General features: G+C 33.7%; 2 protein-coding genes across 7 annotated transcripts; one reads left to right on the top strand and one right to left on the bottom strand.

The window, feature by feature from the left end:
* Nucleotides 1–1196: 1196 nt before the first annotated feature.
* On the bottom strand, nucleotides 1197–9256 carry LOC107642834 (CLEC16A-like protein). 6 transcript variants are annotated; one of them, XR_015902642.1, is made up of 23 exons: nucleotides 9068–9256; nucleotides 8696–8957; nucleotides 8515–8566; nucleotides 8351–8427; nucleotides 8131–8264; nucleotides 7924–8020; nucleotides 7728–7785; nucleotides 7271–7379; nucleotides 7021–7144; nucleotides 6733–6919; nucleotides 6296–6621; nucleotides 5635–5723; nucleotides 5490–5560; nucleotides 4856–4966; nucleotides 4677–4742; nucleotides 4366–4503; nucleotides 3567–3672; nucleotides 3404–3475; nucleotides 3250–3308; nucleotides 2973–3132; nucleotides 2826–2903; nucleotides 2061–2227; nucleotides 1197–1956 (listed from the first exon to the last, which is right to left on the bottom strand). XR_015902642.1 is itself a non-coding variant. In XM_016346331.3 (22 exons), exons 2-22 carry the CDS (start codon nucleotides 8746–8748, stop codon nucleotides 1627–1629), a joined length of 2586 nt encoding a protein of 861 aa, XP_016201817.1. In that variant the 5' UTR covers nucleotides 8749–8957; nucleotides 9068–9256; the 3' UTR covers nucleotides 1197–1626. The 6 variants fall into 6 exon arrangements, 2 of the variants coding, with proteins under 2 accessions (XP_016201817.1, XP_016201810.1); XR_015902641.1 differs by having other exon boundaries at nucleotides 1306–1956; nucleotides 2723–2903; XR_015902640.1 differs by having other exon boundaries at nucleotides 1306–1956; nucleotides 3404–3493; nucleotides 9068–9232.
* A 6701-nt stretch (nucleotides 9257–15957) lies between these two features.
* Nucleotides 15958–16428, top strand: LOC107620519 (uncharacterized). Its single transcript, XM_016322666.3, has one exon. The coding sequence runs from the start codon at nucleotides 16076–16078 to the stop codon at nucleotides 16283–16285; it is 210 nt and encodes a 69-aa protein (XP_016178152.1). The 5' UTR covers nucleotides 15958–16075; the 3' UTR covers nucleotides 16286–16428.
* Nucleotides 16429–17646: the final 1218 nt, after the last annotated feature.

Consider the following 17646-nt stretch of genomic DNA (forward strand, 5'->3'; position numbering starts at 1 on the left):
TTGGATGAAATTTTTTTGAAAATCCGATCCGATCCGATCCGATTACAAGCGGTTTGGATCGGTTTGGATTTGCGGTTTTTTAAATAAAAAAAATTAAATACATATAACAAGTCTCAACATCAAATTTTAAATAATCAACAATGACATAATAAGTCTTTAACAATATCTTAAAAAGCCAACGATAACATAACAATAGAAATAAAATTATAGGTTAGTTAAAATAAATAAATAAATAACATTTTGAACATAAAATATTTATTAAATAATAATAATACATGAATAATAGAAAAATCTATAACAAATTAAACATGTTATAAGTATAATTGTAAATATAATAATAAAATAATAATATTATAGCACATTGTGCGGTTTGGATTGGATTGGATCGGTTATGAAAAGTAGATCCGAAATCCGATCCGATCCAGCGGTTTGCAAAAAATAGAATCCAATCAAATCCGAATTAGTGCGGTTTTAATCGGTTTTCGGTTTGAATCGGATTAGATGAGCGGTTTAATTTGGATCGGTTTGGATTTGAACACCCCTAGTTCCAATGCTGTGTGTTCCGCCCCAATAGGGTAGGGTGCCTCTTTTCGACTGAACAATAGGCAACAAACTAGAGCCGCTCGGACAGTCAGACGGGATTTCATTTACTAAATAGAGAAAGGGTTAGTATAGTTCCATCAGGAAAAAGCTTCAATAATTAGCAATGTCAATGCATCGGCCAAACTCCAGTGTTGATTTTGAATGCTCGACCGTTTTGATCTAGCGAAATTACGTTAGAGCAGCCTTTGTGGCTTAGATAACTTGAAACCAACGTAATTAACCCCCCAACAACCATATTCGAGTTGTTGCAGTATTACCCTCAGCAATGAACAATGACACGTACTCTATACCTCTTTCAGTGTGTTTCGAAGCATTAATTTTATGTTAAAATTCAGTCATTTTTAATAAAATTGAGATTTTGACGATTTTATTGTTAAGAAGTTAAAGGACTACCTTGTCCACAAAATCTACAAAATCCAAACCCCAAATGCAAAGTATCCAGCTCAGAGTGTGAGACGTTGTTGCTACTCAATGCATTGCTTCATAATGCTTCTTTCTCCTTTATTGCATTACGAGATAAAAATGAACAGTACTAACACAACCCAACATAAAGATAAGTATATATCCACTTGGGCAAGGGGGGAAGAGAGAAATAGGCAAATAGCTTTCATTACACCATATAGTAAGCGTTAGGGCACATTTATACCCCAAAAAAAGAGAGAAAAGAGAGAAAAGGGAGGGGGGAGGAAGTAGACAAGAAAAAGAAGGGGGAAAAAAAGAGGAGGACTTTCTTTATGGGGTTCCCTCAGATTTACAATTGCTACAGAGCGTACATAATAGAAATCGGGAAAAAGAGATGGGATGACCTAAGTTAGAGCTGCTACAAAATGAGAGGAGCAAGGGCAAAACTTACAAGATGAAGGCAGGGAAAGGCTAGTATACAAAAAGAATGACACTAAGCCACATTTGCTAATCTACAAATCTGCTATATATTTTGGGAGCATATACAAAAGGGTGATGAGACTTAAATAATTTCTCACCCCTCAACCAAACAACCCACTACGGTAAACCAAGCCAAAGAACTTACAATGAATTAGGTTGTGTTCTAAACGAAGAGGAATCATCAGGATCACATACAGACGAGCTTGATGAATCTGTTGCAATTTCAAGGTTGAGCAACGGTTTTAATCTTCTATGAACCTCATCACTCTGCAAACCCATCTCTTCAACAATCATCAGTAAAGCAGACTTGCAAGATTCCTCATCCCGGAAAGCTAGTGTCCATCTTCCATCTATCAAAGCTTTTGTCTTTGATTTCCCATGATCATTGAATTTTGCAGGATCCAGAAAGGGCAAAGCGGATGGCCGGATCCGCACATGCAACCATTTTGGATGTTTATCATCAATCTTGGGCTAAACAATAAGAATAAAAAAATTCATAAGACTATCATATGGAGATTAGCTGAAGTCTACAAACCAATGCCCAGGAAGATAACAGTGTGAGGCAATATACATACGTTACAACCAGCCAAAGGTGCAGCAACCCGAATGACTCCATGGGTCTGCCTCAGTGGCAATTCTTCTGCAAGGACAAGCCACCCAGATGTTCCTACAGAGATTGCAAGAAACCAAAAATGGCGTTCCTTGCCCCTTTCAAAAGCAATTCTACAGGGCACAGCATCACCTGCAAATGGAAAAATAAGAGAAACTTAACAATCAGTAGTTGTGGCCAACTTAAGTCAGAAGCATGTAGCATTCGTAAGTAGAACAGAAAGAAACTACATGGAAAATACAACCTGATGGAACTACCATTCATGTATACAATTGAGAAGCCACTACAATTTACACACTAAATTATTATTAAGACAACTCAGTCTTTCCTTAAATGTTAAATTTGGAGAATTTTACCGCCAGGTGTGAAGTTTATTGCCAGCTTTATAAATTTAGGTCGCTTAACCATCATAATCCATTATATGGCATGCCAATTTCCCCAATCCATTTTACTGCTTCAAAATCAACATAAGTCTTTCAATATATTATTTCATAAACACACAGCTAATTTGAGATGAGAGATCATTTGTTTTGTGCATGACCACTGGCTAGTACAGAAACTTCAAAACAGGCATCTCATTAAATGCCAAAGCCAGAATAATTTTGTTGTCAATCATTAGTCCATTACTTGGTTATCAAGCTGAGCATATATTTACTATTGGTTGGGTTTGACTAGTTCACTTTTGTACATTGTGTTGGATTCTTGGACATCTACTTGCAACTAAGATTACCACTGAGATGTCCTTCCTCTGTTTTCCTTATCTCCCTCTCCTAATTATCTTCATCCTTCCTTTATTGTTCTATCCATCCTACACCGAGTAAAAACCTTAAGTAAAATCAGTGGAAAGAATACAGGATTGCAGTTTCGGACAAATTACCAAGGCTGAGTTCAATGCCTGGCTTTGGGCCCGACACATCAAGCCCACAAGTCTTGGCACGATGATTCACAGGGAGATCCCCAGGAAGATGAATTGGAGGTTGTTCAGGTAAAGGTTTACCAAGAGCGAATATTTGAAGTTGATGTTGCAGTACAAATACCTAAACAGGAAAAAGACACCATCCACGAAGAACAGCAATTAAGAATAGTCCACCGGTATTGGACATCTGTATATTAATCTGCATTTAAAATAAATGAACATAATATAAAGCACAAACCTTCACCAACTCAAGCATTCTTTCTCCGGCAACAAATGATGATTCATCTGGAACATCAACTGTAGAAAAACACACAGGTCATTTAACTACTCATGCTTCCTTTCATTACAGCAACCAGGCAAAGGAAGTTTTTTTTAAATAGATAGAGGCTTACCTTCAGAAGAGAGCTTGTGTGGTGGCAAAAGCATGCAAGTCCATTCTTTCCGAGGAGATGATGACTCCATTGCTACAGTTTGAAAATTTTCTAGATCAAACACATAAGTAAACTCTTGAACACTACAATAATTAAGCAGCACAATAAATTATATGAAATTCACCTCTTTTACACTTTCTCCACTCTTCACAGAGAACAGTAACAAGAAAGTCGGACCAAATACCTCTAGCCTCCTCCATAAGAGCAGAAGCACAACTATTGTATGAAACCTGCATGAGTAATTTCATCCGGAAATGCATACAACACCACAGATGAGATGAAATTAGTATATCCCTGGGGCATATATCAAATCTTTTCTTTTTTACCCTTGGTTCATATATGGATTTCTACAATCATGGTTCTAAATGCGGGTTCAATATCAAAGACAATGAGAACATAGAGCAGTGCTCACCAAGGCATGGTTTATCAAAAAGTGCAATATTTCAAGAAACCCTATTATTATTTCTACTTAATATTCTCCTATTTACTTGTTTCAATTTCTATTTTCTTCAGCATGCAGTATCCTGTCCTTTATACCAGTCACTCACATGGGAAAGATAAATTCATATCTGTACTCATGTCATGTACTAGTTCGTCATTAATCACTTAAATCATTGGTACAATTGCACGGTAAAGAATCCCATTACTATAGATTAAAAACAAAAATGATTCCATCATAACTTTTGTAATGCATGTAGAGTACTAAATAATTTTGTATTGGTATCTTTCTCAAACTACTCAGCTTCCTTTAAAGCTCTACTGAATTGATGTTTCAGAAAGTAGTCTAGAAACTAGAAAGTGACCATTGGTACTTCAATATGGCAAGCATAAATATCAGTTCAACTTAAAAAGCAAAAGTGGGAAACTTTGATATATCTGTAAAACGATATGCAAATTGTTGGAGAAGACAATTTTGTACGTACTTTCAGCAATTCAAGGTGGTTGCTGTTGAACTCTGACTCACTGTAAGGAAGCAACTGGCGTAGAAGCCAACCACCATCCCACAGTGTCTCTGCAGATATATTAGAACGACAGAAGAGGCTAACTAATGCATCAATCACCTGAAAAATACACCATACATAAACATAGGAATTAAAATTTTTATTTGGATTTGAATAATGTGCCTAACAGTAATCCATAGGAACTTTAAAACGGTCTACATAAACTATTGCAAAAACAATAAACAAAGTAAAAATTATATCATAACAAGAACATACTAGAGAGAAAGATTTACCTGAAATCTACGTACAAGAGGACTTGTTCCCACATCAGTAGCCTGAGACGATACTCCATAATGCTCCTGTAAAACATGGTAATTATAAGGAAACCAACTATCAAGCCATGGAGCTTCTAAATATTGGCAGCGAGAAGTAAAAATAAAGCAGTTAAGGATGCACAGAGGGAAGTGCAAACCTTGATCTTTTCATGATAATACTCAAGCTCACTACCCATTCCGTCCCTAGCTAAGCTATTTTTGGGAGAAAAAAGTTGCTCTTCACCTGAAGCCTCACCAACCAAAGCTTCCTGCAAGAATATGCAATGCCAATCAGGCATCATATTAGCCATACATCAAAATAAATAAAAAATGAATATTACTAGGTTGGCTGGTTTTCAAACCTTCAAACGATAGGCAATTATCCTAGGGCATACATCACAAAAAGGTGAATTTTGAACATAATTCACATCAGTTTATATCGTAAAATCAACCATTGTGTCAGTTCACTTAAAATTCAGCTCTCATACTGATCAAGGCAGTCTATGCCACTTAATCCTTTCAATTGTCAGCTTAATAGCTTACTTCTCTAGAAGTGATTATGATCTAAGCCTCTAACTTAACATGCCACCCACACGAGCACTCTCTTCCTCCACCACTACTTTAAGAAGCACCCCACCCACACCAAGAACACAAGTGATAGGTGCCCTTCAAGCCCACCCCAAACACGTCAAATGAATCTACTATACCAAGAAACGGAGCAGTGCAGAGTGCAGAAGCCCATTGTAAAATTTTACATACTAGAAATAAGTTAAATGGAAGAATGTGGCTTACCAATAAGAGTTTCTTGTGTTGTTTACGTTGGGGTAGAATTCCAAGTCCATCTAGCATTGACTCGTCAAGTTCTACAAAATGAGATATATCAAAATACACAGAAAGGGATGTAATGGTAAGGCAAACAAACACACAGTGGCACAACCTTTAGTTTGCAGCAGGGTTGCAAGCAGACCCAAAGAACCCAACACTTCAATATCGTTCCCTTTTGTTACATATGCAAGCAAAACTTCCCTACATCAATCATAGAAGTCATTAAAGGCACTCAAGACGTGAAGTTTTGATCACAACTTAAAGTAGCACAGCTGCATCAAAAAACTTGTTTTTAACATACTTTAAAATGTATTATGTCAATTTCGATGTGTACATAAGTACACACAACAATTTCAAATCAATATCAAGCTTTATAACAATAGACTTTCTATACAATGGTAAGTCTAGTAAAAAAAGATAATAAAAAAAAAAAAAGTTACCTAACGATGTAAGCTTGTTTGAACTTACATTGGTAACTTGATCCAAATCATACATATATAAACTCCTAAGTTGCAATTTGCTGTATTGAAATATGTTTTAACTCTACGAGCATCATCAGAAGGATGTATGTATGTGTGAACCAAAAAGCTAGTAATTTCTCTAATACAACACAATATGATACACTCATTAACATATCCAGGACTGTTTGGGCAGGAATGATACACTCATTTACATGCCCAGTTCCAGTGACAAGCAGGAAAACAAACAGAGAGAACAGTTCTTGGTGTAACTTGACATTAGTACAAGAAAATATGACTTAAATGCCTTTTTACCTTAAAGACAAATTTGAACTGCTACAATCATTTTGTGAGCGAGCATGGGCTGAATGAAACCCTGAAGAACTAGGTACGTATGGAGCATTGACCGTCGAACATCTTGGATCGTAGCTGTTAAGATTATCATTTTCTGACACTTCAGTTTTAGATGTGAAACCATCACCAGATATATGACCATTGAATTTACCCCAAGAACTCTGTGTAAAGGCCTCTAAGGGATAAAAAAGAGCAGCAGCTATGGTATTTGCCAAATCTTTGATTTTGAGTATCCTCAGTATGCAACAAAGTAAGTAGAGAGAAGTGACAACACCACTTTGCATTTCCTGGATTAATGTACTACTAAACATTAATAAGAACCAGCTACATAATAAGAACAAAAATCTACCTAAGTGGATCCAGGTGAAATGAGAATGTCATAAAGTGAGGTTTCATACATTATCACCAACTATCCTCAAGGAAGGAAAAAGTAACGGAAATATCAGAACCACCAGAAAGCTGTCCGTTATTAGCGTCCCAATATCAGGAATTCCAGCGGAGACAATATCACTGAAGTAGTACAGGTTATCCTCAATGTCATCAACAGCTGCAATTATTGTAGAGGTTGAATCTGGTCCCGGATTTCTGTCTCAGTATTTAGTAATGAAGTAACCACAATTGCTCTTTCAGGACACAAGAAAGTCTTAAACTACAAGATGAAAGAGAGATAAATTTATGAAGCTTACGTCAAAGTATCAGAGACGAGTTTATTAAAATCCATGCTCTGCTTCCTAAAAAATGAAATCAAGTTTGAGAAGTAATCTGCATGAGGTGCGCTGGTTATATATCTATTTACAGCATCGTCGCCAACTGAAAATTAAGAAGAATATGTCATAAGAAATCATAATTTTCATAAAAAAGAACCAAGTTCTGGAAGGAAATGAAGAAAATAACAAATACAGAGTTCAGGGTTTATGTAAAACAGCAAAATCTCACCGTGATAAACATTAAGGGTTACAGTTCGTACTGCAGTGCGAACCATGTTCTCCTCATGAAATGCAAACCTTATGGCCTCAACATACAGTGGAAACGAGACAATTTCATCCTAATTCATAGAAAGATAAAGTGAAAATGCTTGGACATCACAGATATATAAAGCCAGTTTTCTCCTCAGTCTTCCCCATCCAAAAGATAATTCTTTCTTTAAAAGAGAAAAAAAGCAATCAACTATTCTTAAAAGAAAACCTATTTGAATACAAATCCACTTAAGGTAGAAAAGCCAGTATCATTGTCAATCTTGTATAGTCAAAGCCTCAAAGGCATACAATTTCAGTGCCTCATAAATCATAAACACAATAGTTGCTAATCAAGTATGTTGAAGACAATATTACGCAATTCTAAGAGATTTCAAATCATCACCAGAAGACAAATATTCTGAGAGCATAAATCTTACATCACAAGTCTTCACAAGCAGAGAAATTGTGTTCTTGTTCAGCTTTCCACTTATTGCTCTACAAAAAACCAACACACAAATAGCCAGGGATCTGATTAGCAATGCCAACGGGAAAGATGTAAAACAGGTTTTACACAGCGCAACCATCAACAGCACTCGTCAATAAGATTAATTAGAGTGAGAGCTCAAAACAAACCTTAAAAAAGATATGTAGTATGACAATAGTTCTTCATTCCGAAAGTCAAACGAATACGTTATCAGGTAGTTCATATGTTCGTTACTGAACATATAATCTGCAAAATTTTCAGCAGAGAAATATCATTAAGCCCACCAACATACTTAAATCTGATTGAAAGACCAAGTAAACTGCAGAACAGGGAACTTCACTAGCTTATTAACTCACATATAGCATGTTCACTTCTAAGGTTCTGGATCATAATGCTCACTGTTTGCAGCAACTGAAGTGGAACGCTACTGATCCTGCTCAGCTTTAGTATTCGCACAAGCTCGCCCATGACTTGCTTTTCCATGAAGTGTCTGCCACAATCCAGGAGATATATATAAACTTTCACACCACAACAAATACGTAATGGAACATAACCACTAAGAATTAGGAATCTCACTCAAAAAATCTAGGATCGTGCTGGTCGCCATATGTTATCAATTCCGCAATCGATCTCAGTGCCTCAATAACAAAATCCTTCCCCACACAAAACACAACAAAATTCAGAAAACTGGAAACACAATTCACAAAGCTCTTAAGCTGATATGGAGCTAATCGTGTTACCTTGTTAATCTCATTAACAATTTGAATCTTTGTCAATTGATCAGTTAAGTACCTAAACACCAGAATTCAAATGAATAACTCAGTAAAAGCACGAATTAACCAGAATTCTTCGAGATTCAGAATGCGGTCATGAATAATTTGAGCGAATTGGAGATAAACGAGGGGGAATGAGGAGTGTGACCTGAGTTGATCTAACGAGAAACGATCTCTGGATCTCCAGAAGGATAACCACATGGTTGTGTAGAATCAAGCGTCGAAATCGAGCTCAATTGAATTCATCCTGCATCGAAGATTGAAACTGCTCGTCGATCTTCGCGAGCAGCTTCGGTCGGAAGAGAGAGAAAGAGAAGGAAGAGATAGTAGGGTTCTGGAATCTGGAGAGATCGTGCGTTTTGCCCGAAAAAGTGAAGACTGAGTTTTCGATTTATGAAAGCTAGTGCAAACTGCAAAATTGCAAATAAATAACTAACAAGAACAATAATAAATAATGATGATAATAACAATAAATATTTAAATAGTGAATGATGAATGAACAGAAAACACAACAACACACCACAACTGAAGGTGGTGGAAGGAAGTGCCGTATCGAAGTTCGAAGGGGAAACTGGGGGATTTCTTTTTCAAAATTTAATTAATTGTTAATTGATTGGGTTAATGCAATTCGTAATACATGGACATGGAATATGCCAGAATGGAATGACATGCGTTACTCTTGCGTTCTGTGGAGGTTAATGTCAACTACAAGACACGGAGGATAATGGACCATTTTTTTTTTGGTCTTGAGGATAATGGACCATTAACGAAGCCCAATTCCAAAACAATAAAAACGTAACCAAACTCCGAATTGTTACGGGCTTACAACCCAATTCCACATGTTATTCTTTCCGGCCCGGGCATGTATTTTGGGCCGGTTAGTTGATCATTTTAAAATATATATATATATATAATATTAAACTAAAATTTAAATGTGTATTTTGTATTATGTCTTAGTATTTGTGTTTTAATAGCTGATTTTATTATAGGAAAATTTTTAAATGTACTAGTATAGGGGTGTACATGGGGCCGGGTGAAGCCGGGTTCGCCGTGATCCGAACCCGACCCTAAATAATGATCGGGTCTATTTATAAGATCCTTACTCGACCCTAGACCCGATGAAATCGTGTTACTTTCGGACTACACTTAAGCCGGATTTAGACCGGGTGAAGCCCGGGTCTTGATCAACTTTATCACGACATCACCAAAAATTAGATTCTACATCTTTTGAACCTCTAAATTTTGAAAAATAATTATTCCATAACAATGCAACATTCGCATAATAATAATTATATCAATTACACATTAAACATTCAAAGTTCAAAAGACAATTAAAATAAAGTTAACAACCAACACAAGATTAACATAATAATAATAATTTATAGTGTCATACCAACCAATAACAATAAAATATTAAGTAGCAAACAACTACACGGGTCAAATGGGCCGGGGTCGGGTGATTCGAAACTTGGCCCAAACCCGATTTAATAAATAACCGGGGCCATCTATTAAAATCTCGGGTCTGACCGGACCATAACGAAGCCAGGCTAAATTAGCCCCGAAGTCATCGAGTCCGTTCCGGGTCTTCGGGTCGGACCGGGTCTTGTGCACCCCTATACTGGTATACCGGTGTTTCAGTGATTTTTAATCGTTGATCTTAATTATAAAAAGTATATATATAATATATAATTAAGATCAACAGTTAAAAATTACTGAAACACCGGTGTACCGATATAGTTAAAAGTTTTCCTTTATTATATACCTAACATAGTTGTATTAAGATATAATAAATATATATTTAAAAGAATACTTAAGTTAAGGAATAATTTATAACATTATCATTACTAGTATATTAATAGGTACTAGGATGTCTATTGATTATTTTTTTTTATTTATTAAATATGTATAAAAATAATAAAGATTGATTTAGTTGAGATAGTAAGTACTTTATAATTTAACAAAAAGTCTTGGATTCAAATCTTAAAAATAACATTTTTTTATGAATCATATTAACAAAAAAGTATTTGAAAAAAAAAAGAAAATTAGACCCTAGTCCTTTTTGTATTTCTATTATATATAGTGTAGAATTATAGATAACAATATGCAAGCTAATTAATATAAATACTCTATCATCAAACCAAATGCTTATATCTATAAAACGTCTAAGATAATAGGTTATTATTGATCGAGTTAAATATTTTTTTAATATGACAAAATACTTATATGATATAATTATTGAAAGTTGCTAGCGGAGAAAAAGTGCTTATTAATAAATCTTTTGCATTAGGATTTAGAGTACAATCTTGTTATTTTGATCTCATAAGTAAGAAAAATTACAGAAAATTAACTTTAATTTATTAATATTAATTAATTTTAATATTTAAATTTAAAAATTAATATAAAGATTTATGATTTAAAATTTAAGATAAATAATTTTTCTTTTACAAAAAATTTATCTAACATTACTCTATATATATATATATATTGATATAGTCATCTTTTGTTATCCATTATTTATTTTGGTCTTAGGCATCCCCCAACCTTGGTCTTAATAAGTAACAATGCAAGGGTGTGCCACACAACCTATATATATATATATATATATTGGTTGCTGTAGCTATTAGTAATGACTTGCCAATCAAGACTTCTTTAATTTTCTTTCTCTGATAAATATAAATAAATAATGGGGCTGTTAGCATCAAACATTGTTGATCTGCATCGCCTATCAACATTTAATATTATATTTGCTGCCCATCAAGTTAGGTGCAACATTTTCCCTTTAGCCTCTTAAACAAATTTCCAAATTAAACAACAACCTCTGAATTTTATTTACTTATTTGTATTCATGCATGCATGCATACAACGCATAGCTATTTATATGTGAGGATAATTCCACTTTAGAGTTTGGAGATTCTCGTGGACGCAGGATTATTTTTTTTTTTTGTTTCCCACGGTATCCCCCAACCCGGCAGGTCAAGGACTAATCCGTCGCGGTACTGAGCTCCATTTAAGGGTTTGCCGCTGGCCAATGGGTTGCTGCATGCACAAGGCGGGATTCGAACCCCCGACACTTGCTTAAGCGGACTAGTGAGCTAACCACTAGACCAACCCAACTTGGTTGGACGCAGGATTATTTGACTAATGTGTTTATGAAAGGTACATTTAATCTTTTCAATATTTTTTTTTTAATTAAAAGTCTCAAGAATTTTTTTTTCCCATTTAACTAATCTCTCACTTTTTACCAATGTTCTGAAAACCGGTTCGAACCGACCGGTCGAACTGATCGAACCGAAAATCGTTAGCAAATACGGTTCGGACAGAAGGCAAAATCGCTAAATTCAAGAACCGGAATTGAACCGTCGAACCGGTCGAAGAATTGGTCGGTCGAACCGAACCGTGACCCGGTTGGTTTTCTAAATTTTGCCCAAAACGCTGCGTTTTGCGTTTGCATGCTGAAAGGAACCCTACCCAATTAGTCACCCACCCATTCACTCCTCTGGCTCTCTCCTCTCGAGCCTCCAGCCCTCCACTCTAACTTCTCGCTCTCAGTTTTCACGTCTCCAGTCTCCACCGCGAGCTTCCGGTGCCACTTCTGTCCAGCCACCGCCGCTGTCGCAACTTCCGTGGAGCGAACGTCAGCCAGCTCTGTTCGGGCAGCAACCCTCCGTCGCGGTCAGCCGTCGAAATCGCAGCCACCGCCAGCTCCACTTGCCGTCGCGCAAGTCTTCCCGCCACCGCCAGCTCTGTTCGACCCTTCCACCCCTTCAGCCACTGTCTTGCCTGTTGCCAGCCATTGTCCCTGTCGCCGCCAGCTCTGCATTCTTCCCTGTCTTCCACTAACCCTAAGTATAAATTTTTTTCACAGTTTGTTGTGCAGTGTTTGTTGCTGTAACTTTGCATTCGCCAAAACTTCCCAACCAACAGTGTCACACTGTCACATAAATATTCTCTTGTCTCTCAGTCTCTTTTTTCTTAAGTGAAATCTCAAAATTGTTGGAAGTTTTTGTAAAATTGGAATACAAGAAGGGTTATTGAGTTGCACTTTGAATTTTAGGGTGAATTGCAGAATTTAGGGTAGATGTCTAAGGTAACAAACTAGAAAAAGGTTTGCAGAAGAGTAAGAGCAACACACCAAAATTAAATTTATTCTAAAGCTTTTGCTTTCAAGTTTCAAAGTATTTATGGCTCACCTATAGAGGGACCTGTAGTTTGAACTCTTAGAGTTTACATTAATAAGAAAACAATTAATAGTTGAATATGTATCACCCACTTCTAATACGCATTAGTTGTATAATGGTTTACTGCAGGATATACACATTGAATAATGAATTTTGCTTAGAATTATTCTGGTAGTATTTTATATTATTCTGTCTCTCAGTCTCTGAGACTAAACATGTACACCAATGGCCATCTCTTTTCTCTTGAGGGCCTTATGTTCTCCTGTTCTGCATAAAATGGCTGGTTGATTCTTTGATTTTGTGTGTGTGTGTGGAGAGAGAGAGAGTATGTGTGTGTGTTTGTGTATATATTGTTTGTTCTCTCTCCCTTTTGTTTGGTTTAGTTTGTATCTTTTTCTTCATAGTTTTTCTCCTTTTTGTTTGGTTTAGTTTGTTGGATCAACATGTATTTGGTTTCATACTTTCATTAATCAGTTCTTAATATGTATTTTTATTTTTGGTCAGCAATTTTGTTATTGCTTTTTTTTGTTATTCTGTATGGTAGGTAGATCATAGTTTTAACTAAAATTACTACCAGGGTTATGTCCATTTGAAAGAAGTTATTTACTTCACATCAAGCATGGGTTCAGGCCATTGGTTTAAGACAATCATCCGATTAAGAAAATAAAAACAAAGTAGATCAAAGAAATCAAAGGTACAGCACACTTTCTTTGTGTCAATTTTACCTTCATTAATAACTCATCCTAGTCCAGGATTTCATTGCATGAGAGTCAAAATGATTATGTAAAACTATGTAGTACCACTATGTAGAGAGATTTGAAGTTCATGTATATCTTATTACCAACAAGGCAACAAGGCCGGTACAAATGTAGTACCACTATGTAGTACCACCACTTTATTTATTTATATTTTATTTATTATTTTATTATAAAACAGTTTTTTCGGTTCAACTACGGTCGAATCGGTTGAACTTCTGAACCAATAAACCAATAACTAGAGCGATTCGATGATCAATTCGATTTTTAGAACCTTACTTTTTACTAAATAATTTTTTTATTTTAAAATATTTATGAGAGTGAGATATCCGTTATTTTTTTAACCAACTCTTAAAATTGAATTAAACACATTCGGTATATCACCAATTCTAATACTAATTAACTATAGAGTATAGACACGAAGTGTGCATATATAATAGTTTTCTATTAATTTAGTGATTGATTATTGCACACTAAATAACTAGCATGCAAATCGAGATATTTAAGTTTTTGGTGTTAACATGGATAAAAGAAAAGCTCACCAAATGGTAATTAATATTTTGCTTTCTTTTAAACCAAGTGAGAATCATGGATTGAAGAAGGAGGATTTTATTTAGTCTGCCAATCATAAATTAGCCGCCACAGTGCTTGAAATGTTGACGTTGGTTTGAAAAAAAGAGTGGCAGCCAAGAAATTGAGATTTTGAGTCAGATTATATTATGGTCCAAACACAAAAATAAAAAGAATTCAATTCACAGGAAACACGCACATATATACGTACATGAACTTGCATTCATTTTCAAACCTTGTCCTTTAATTATAGCTGAATTTTCTGTGATTCACTTTACGTTACAAAATCAACGATACAACGTAACGGCTCTTCTCTTCAAGCTAAGCTAAGTGTATTTCTGAAAGTAGCCATAAAATGATTTTCTTTCTCTTTTCATATGCCAGTCGTATCATGCATTAATGAGGTGTAACTCCGAAAATTGATGAGAATTATTACATTATAATATTTTATGATACAATAATAAAACTATGGGTAAAGTATACTTTTTGTCCCTGAAGTTTGGCAACCCCTAAGTTTTATTTTATTTCAATTTTGTCCCAAAAGTTTTCGATCAAATATACCCTCGACGGCTAAATTTTCAAAAAATTTAAGACCAATTTAACAATAATGCATGAAAATTATGCTTGATTTGTTTGTGTTGAGGATTGTTCTTATGAAATTATTGTTGAATTGGTCTTAAATTTTTTGAAAAATTAGCCGTCAAGGGTATATTTGATGCAAATCGAAAACTTTTGGGACAAAATTAAAACAAAATAAAACTTAGAGGTATTTTTAAATCTTTTATCAAACTTCACAGACAAAAAATATACTTTACCCTAAAATTATTAGTAGTATATAAGTATTTTATTCCTGAAGTCCGCCTTTTGTCTGTTTCATGCAAGAACGGTTTAATAGGGGTGTCAATAGGATGGATTTTTTACTACCTAATTTCGCTCCACTTTACAATAATTTACATAGAATCTGTTTCATTTTTATTCGTAGATAGTAAAAAGTTAAACTTTAATCTATTTCTATGGATATTCATTTCATTTCTACCTGTTTTTATAATTATTAAAATCTCACCAATAAAATTAAATTTTAAAATTTATGTAACTATTATTTCATACATAATATAAATTAAAATAAAAATTTAAATATAATATATTATTAATTATTTTACTAATTATTTTATATATATTACATATATTATATATTTTATATACTGGAACAAGTAAAAACGAATTTAACCTAAATTCGACCCTGTCCTGCCCTACCTAAGAATCCGTCCAGTTAAAAATCTGTTCTAGTGCAGGATTATTCGTCCCAAATGGATAAAGATAGAATAGATACCCACATATTCTAAAAATTCACCCACGTTTTATATATATATATAATTATAACTTGAACAGCACTGGAATAGAAATGATAAAAATATTTTTTTAAAGTTATTTTTTTAGTCCAATTAAAAAATATATTCTAAAAAAATATAGATTAATAATAAAAATATAAATTACATAAAATTATAAATATAAAAAAATTATATTAAATTTTTTAAATTAATATAATTTTTTTAATTTTAACTTTACAAAAAAAATTATTCAAAAATTTAGAATATAAAAACAATTATTAAACTAAAAATAAAACCACTAATAACAAAAATTGATAAATTAAAATATAAATTTTTAAAATTAAAAAATAAAAAAAATTATTATGTGTATAAAAAATTAATTATTATATATTTATACATAAATATATAAATTATTTAATTTATTTTTAATATATATTTTATATTAATACTTAATTTTAATAACTGATTTTAGTATATATATAATTAGACCCACATAAACCCTGAGGTGGAAAAAGAGAAATTGTATTTTACATGATGATTATAAGTTTATAACTACACCACCTACCTACCATATAGCATGAAGAACATTATAAAAGCAACAATGGGAGCCATGTGGTGGCCATAAAATAGACCCATAAAAAAAGGGAGGGGTATATAATTAATCATCCATCGGTTTTCCATTATTGTCCTTAATTAAATGTGGGTGGTATATGTGTGCGACGAAGAAGAGAGGGAGCTTGGGAAGCAGCAGGCACCGGGTTCATGCCCTTACTGCGGCGGGAAGGTTGAAGCCACCGATGTCGAGACTCAGTGGAAGTTCTGCTTCTTGCCCATGTGCTTCAACATCAAGCGAAAGTACTTTTGTACCCTCTGCTCTCGCCGTCTTCAACTCTCCTATCATCACTAGTTTATTTGAATCCGAAATTTCTTAGATGAAAAGACTATGTTTTATTTCGTTATTACTCATTATTTTTATTATTAACTCATTCAACTTCTTAATGTAAATACTATCTACTAATCAAATTAAATGCTATTTTTTTCTTTTTATTATCACCTCTTGTACTAAGCTTCATCATGTTTATTATCTTTCCTAATTTCTTCTTTTATTATGTCTTTCTTCAGTTTTGTTTAGCTTTGAAATCAAAGCTAGCTACCTTGTTCAGCAGCACACACATGTTTTTTTTTTTTACTAAACCGCCAGTCTTTGATTTTGCGGCGGTTTAAAACTGCCGCTGATTAAAAAAAAAAATTGTCGCTAAGCAATGTCTCTGTGTACTGACAATTTTTTATTTATATTTTTTTTCAACACCTACTAATAATTTAAATTTGAGACTAGGGATTAGAAAAATAAAGTCTAGGTTGCTAGTAGAATTTTAGTTAGTATATTGTCAATATATATATTTTTTATATGTCAATAACTACGTGTTAACTATATGAAATTATTGGAGATGTAATATGATTAATTATTAAAAAATATTTATTATTACTCTAACAAATTATGTGATGATATAGTGTAATATAGACTGATATGATGGTTTAACAGAAACAATACTAGAAGATCATGCATAGTGTCTTTCATTTTCATCCTTTCTGTTCTTTCTTGTTTTATTTTCTTCTTGCTCTGTTCTTTTTTTTTTTATTTCTCTTTCCATCATGTCGTTTTCGTTTTTAATTTTTTTCCAAAAAAATTCATACTTTATGAAAGCGACTACTGATTTATTTGGCATATTAGAGAATCCTGTCTCTTATGATTCTCAAACCAGCCTTTTGAATAAGAAATAGATAGGTAGGAGTTTTGAATTTGTAAATAAATACATACACACAGATTTGTTCAATCTTCGTATATTATTTTTTAAAAAAAGTGCTAAGGTGAGTAAATTTTGTGATTTATAGTCATTAATTAGTTATTATTAATATTTTTAATAGTGTGAGATTATATTTAATAATAAAAAATTATTCTCTTTTTTTTGCTGATTAAGTGTTGGCCAGATTTTAATAAAAATGTTATCCTCTAGAGTTTCTCTATTTTAATTCCGCACGTAAATGATGCTTGCTAATGTTATGTATGGTTTCAAAAATGCTATTTGTACACAAAAATTAACCACTAAAATCAGTCATCAATGTATTTATGTATAAATATATATGTGGTTTAATTTATTTTCAATGTGTATTTTTATTCTAACATATATTTTATATTAGTGGCGAACTTTAGTGACTGATTTTAGTGTACATGTAGCGTTACTCGTCTGGTTTAGTAGTAGAATTAGA

This window comes from Arachis ipaensis, chromosome B1 (genome assembly GCF_059453495.1).
Source record: "Arachis ipaensis isolate K30076 ecotype BB chromosome B1, ASM5945349v1, whole genome shotgun sequence".
Taxonomy (NCBI): Eukaryota; Viridiplantae; Streptophyta; class Magnoliopsida; order Fabales; family Fabaceae; genus Arachis; species Arachis ipaensis.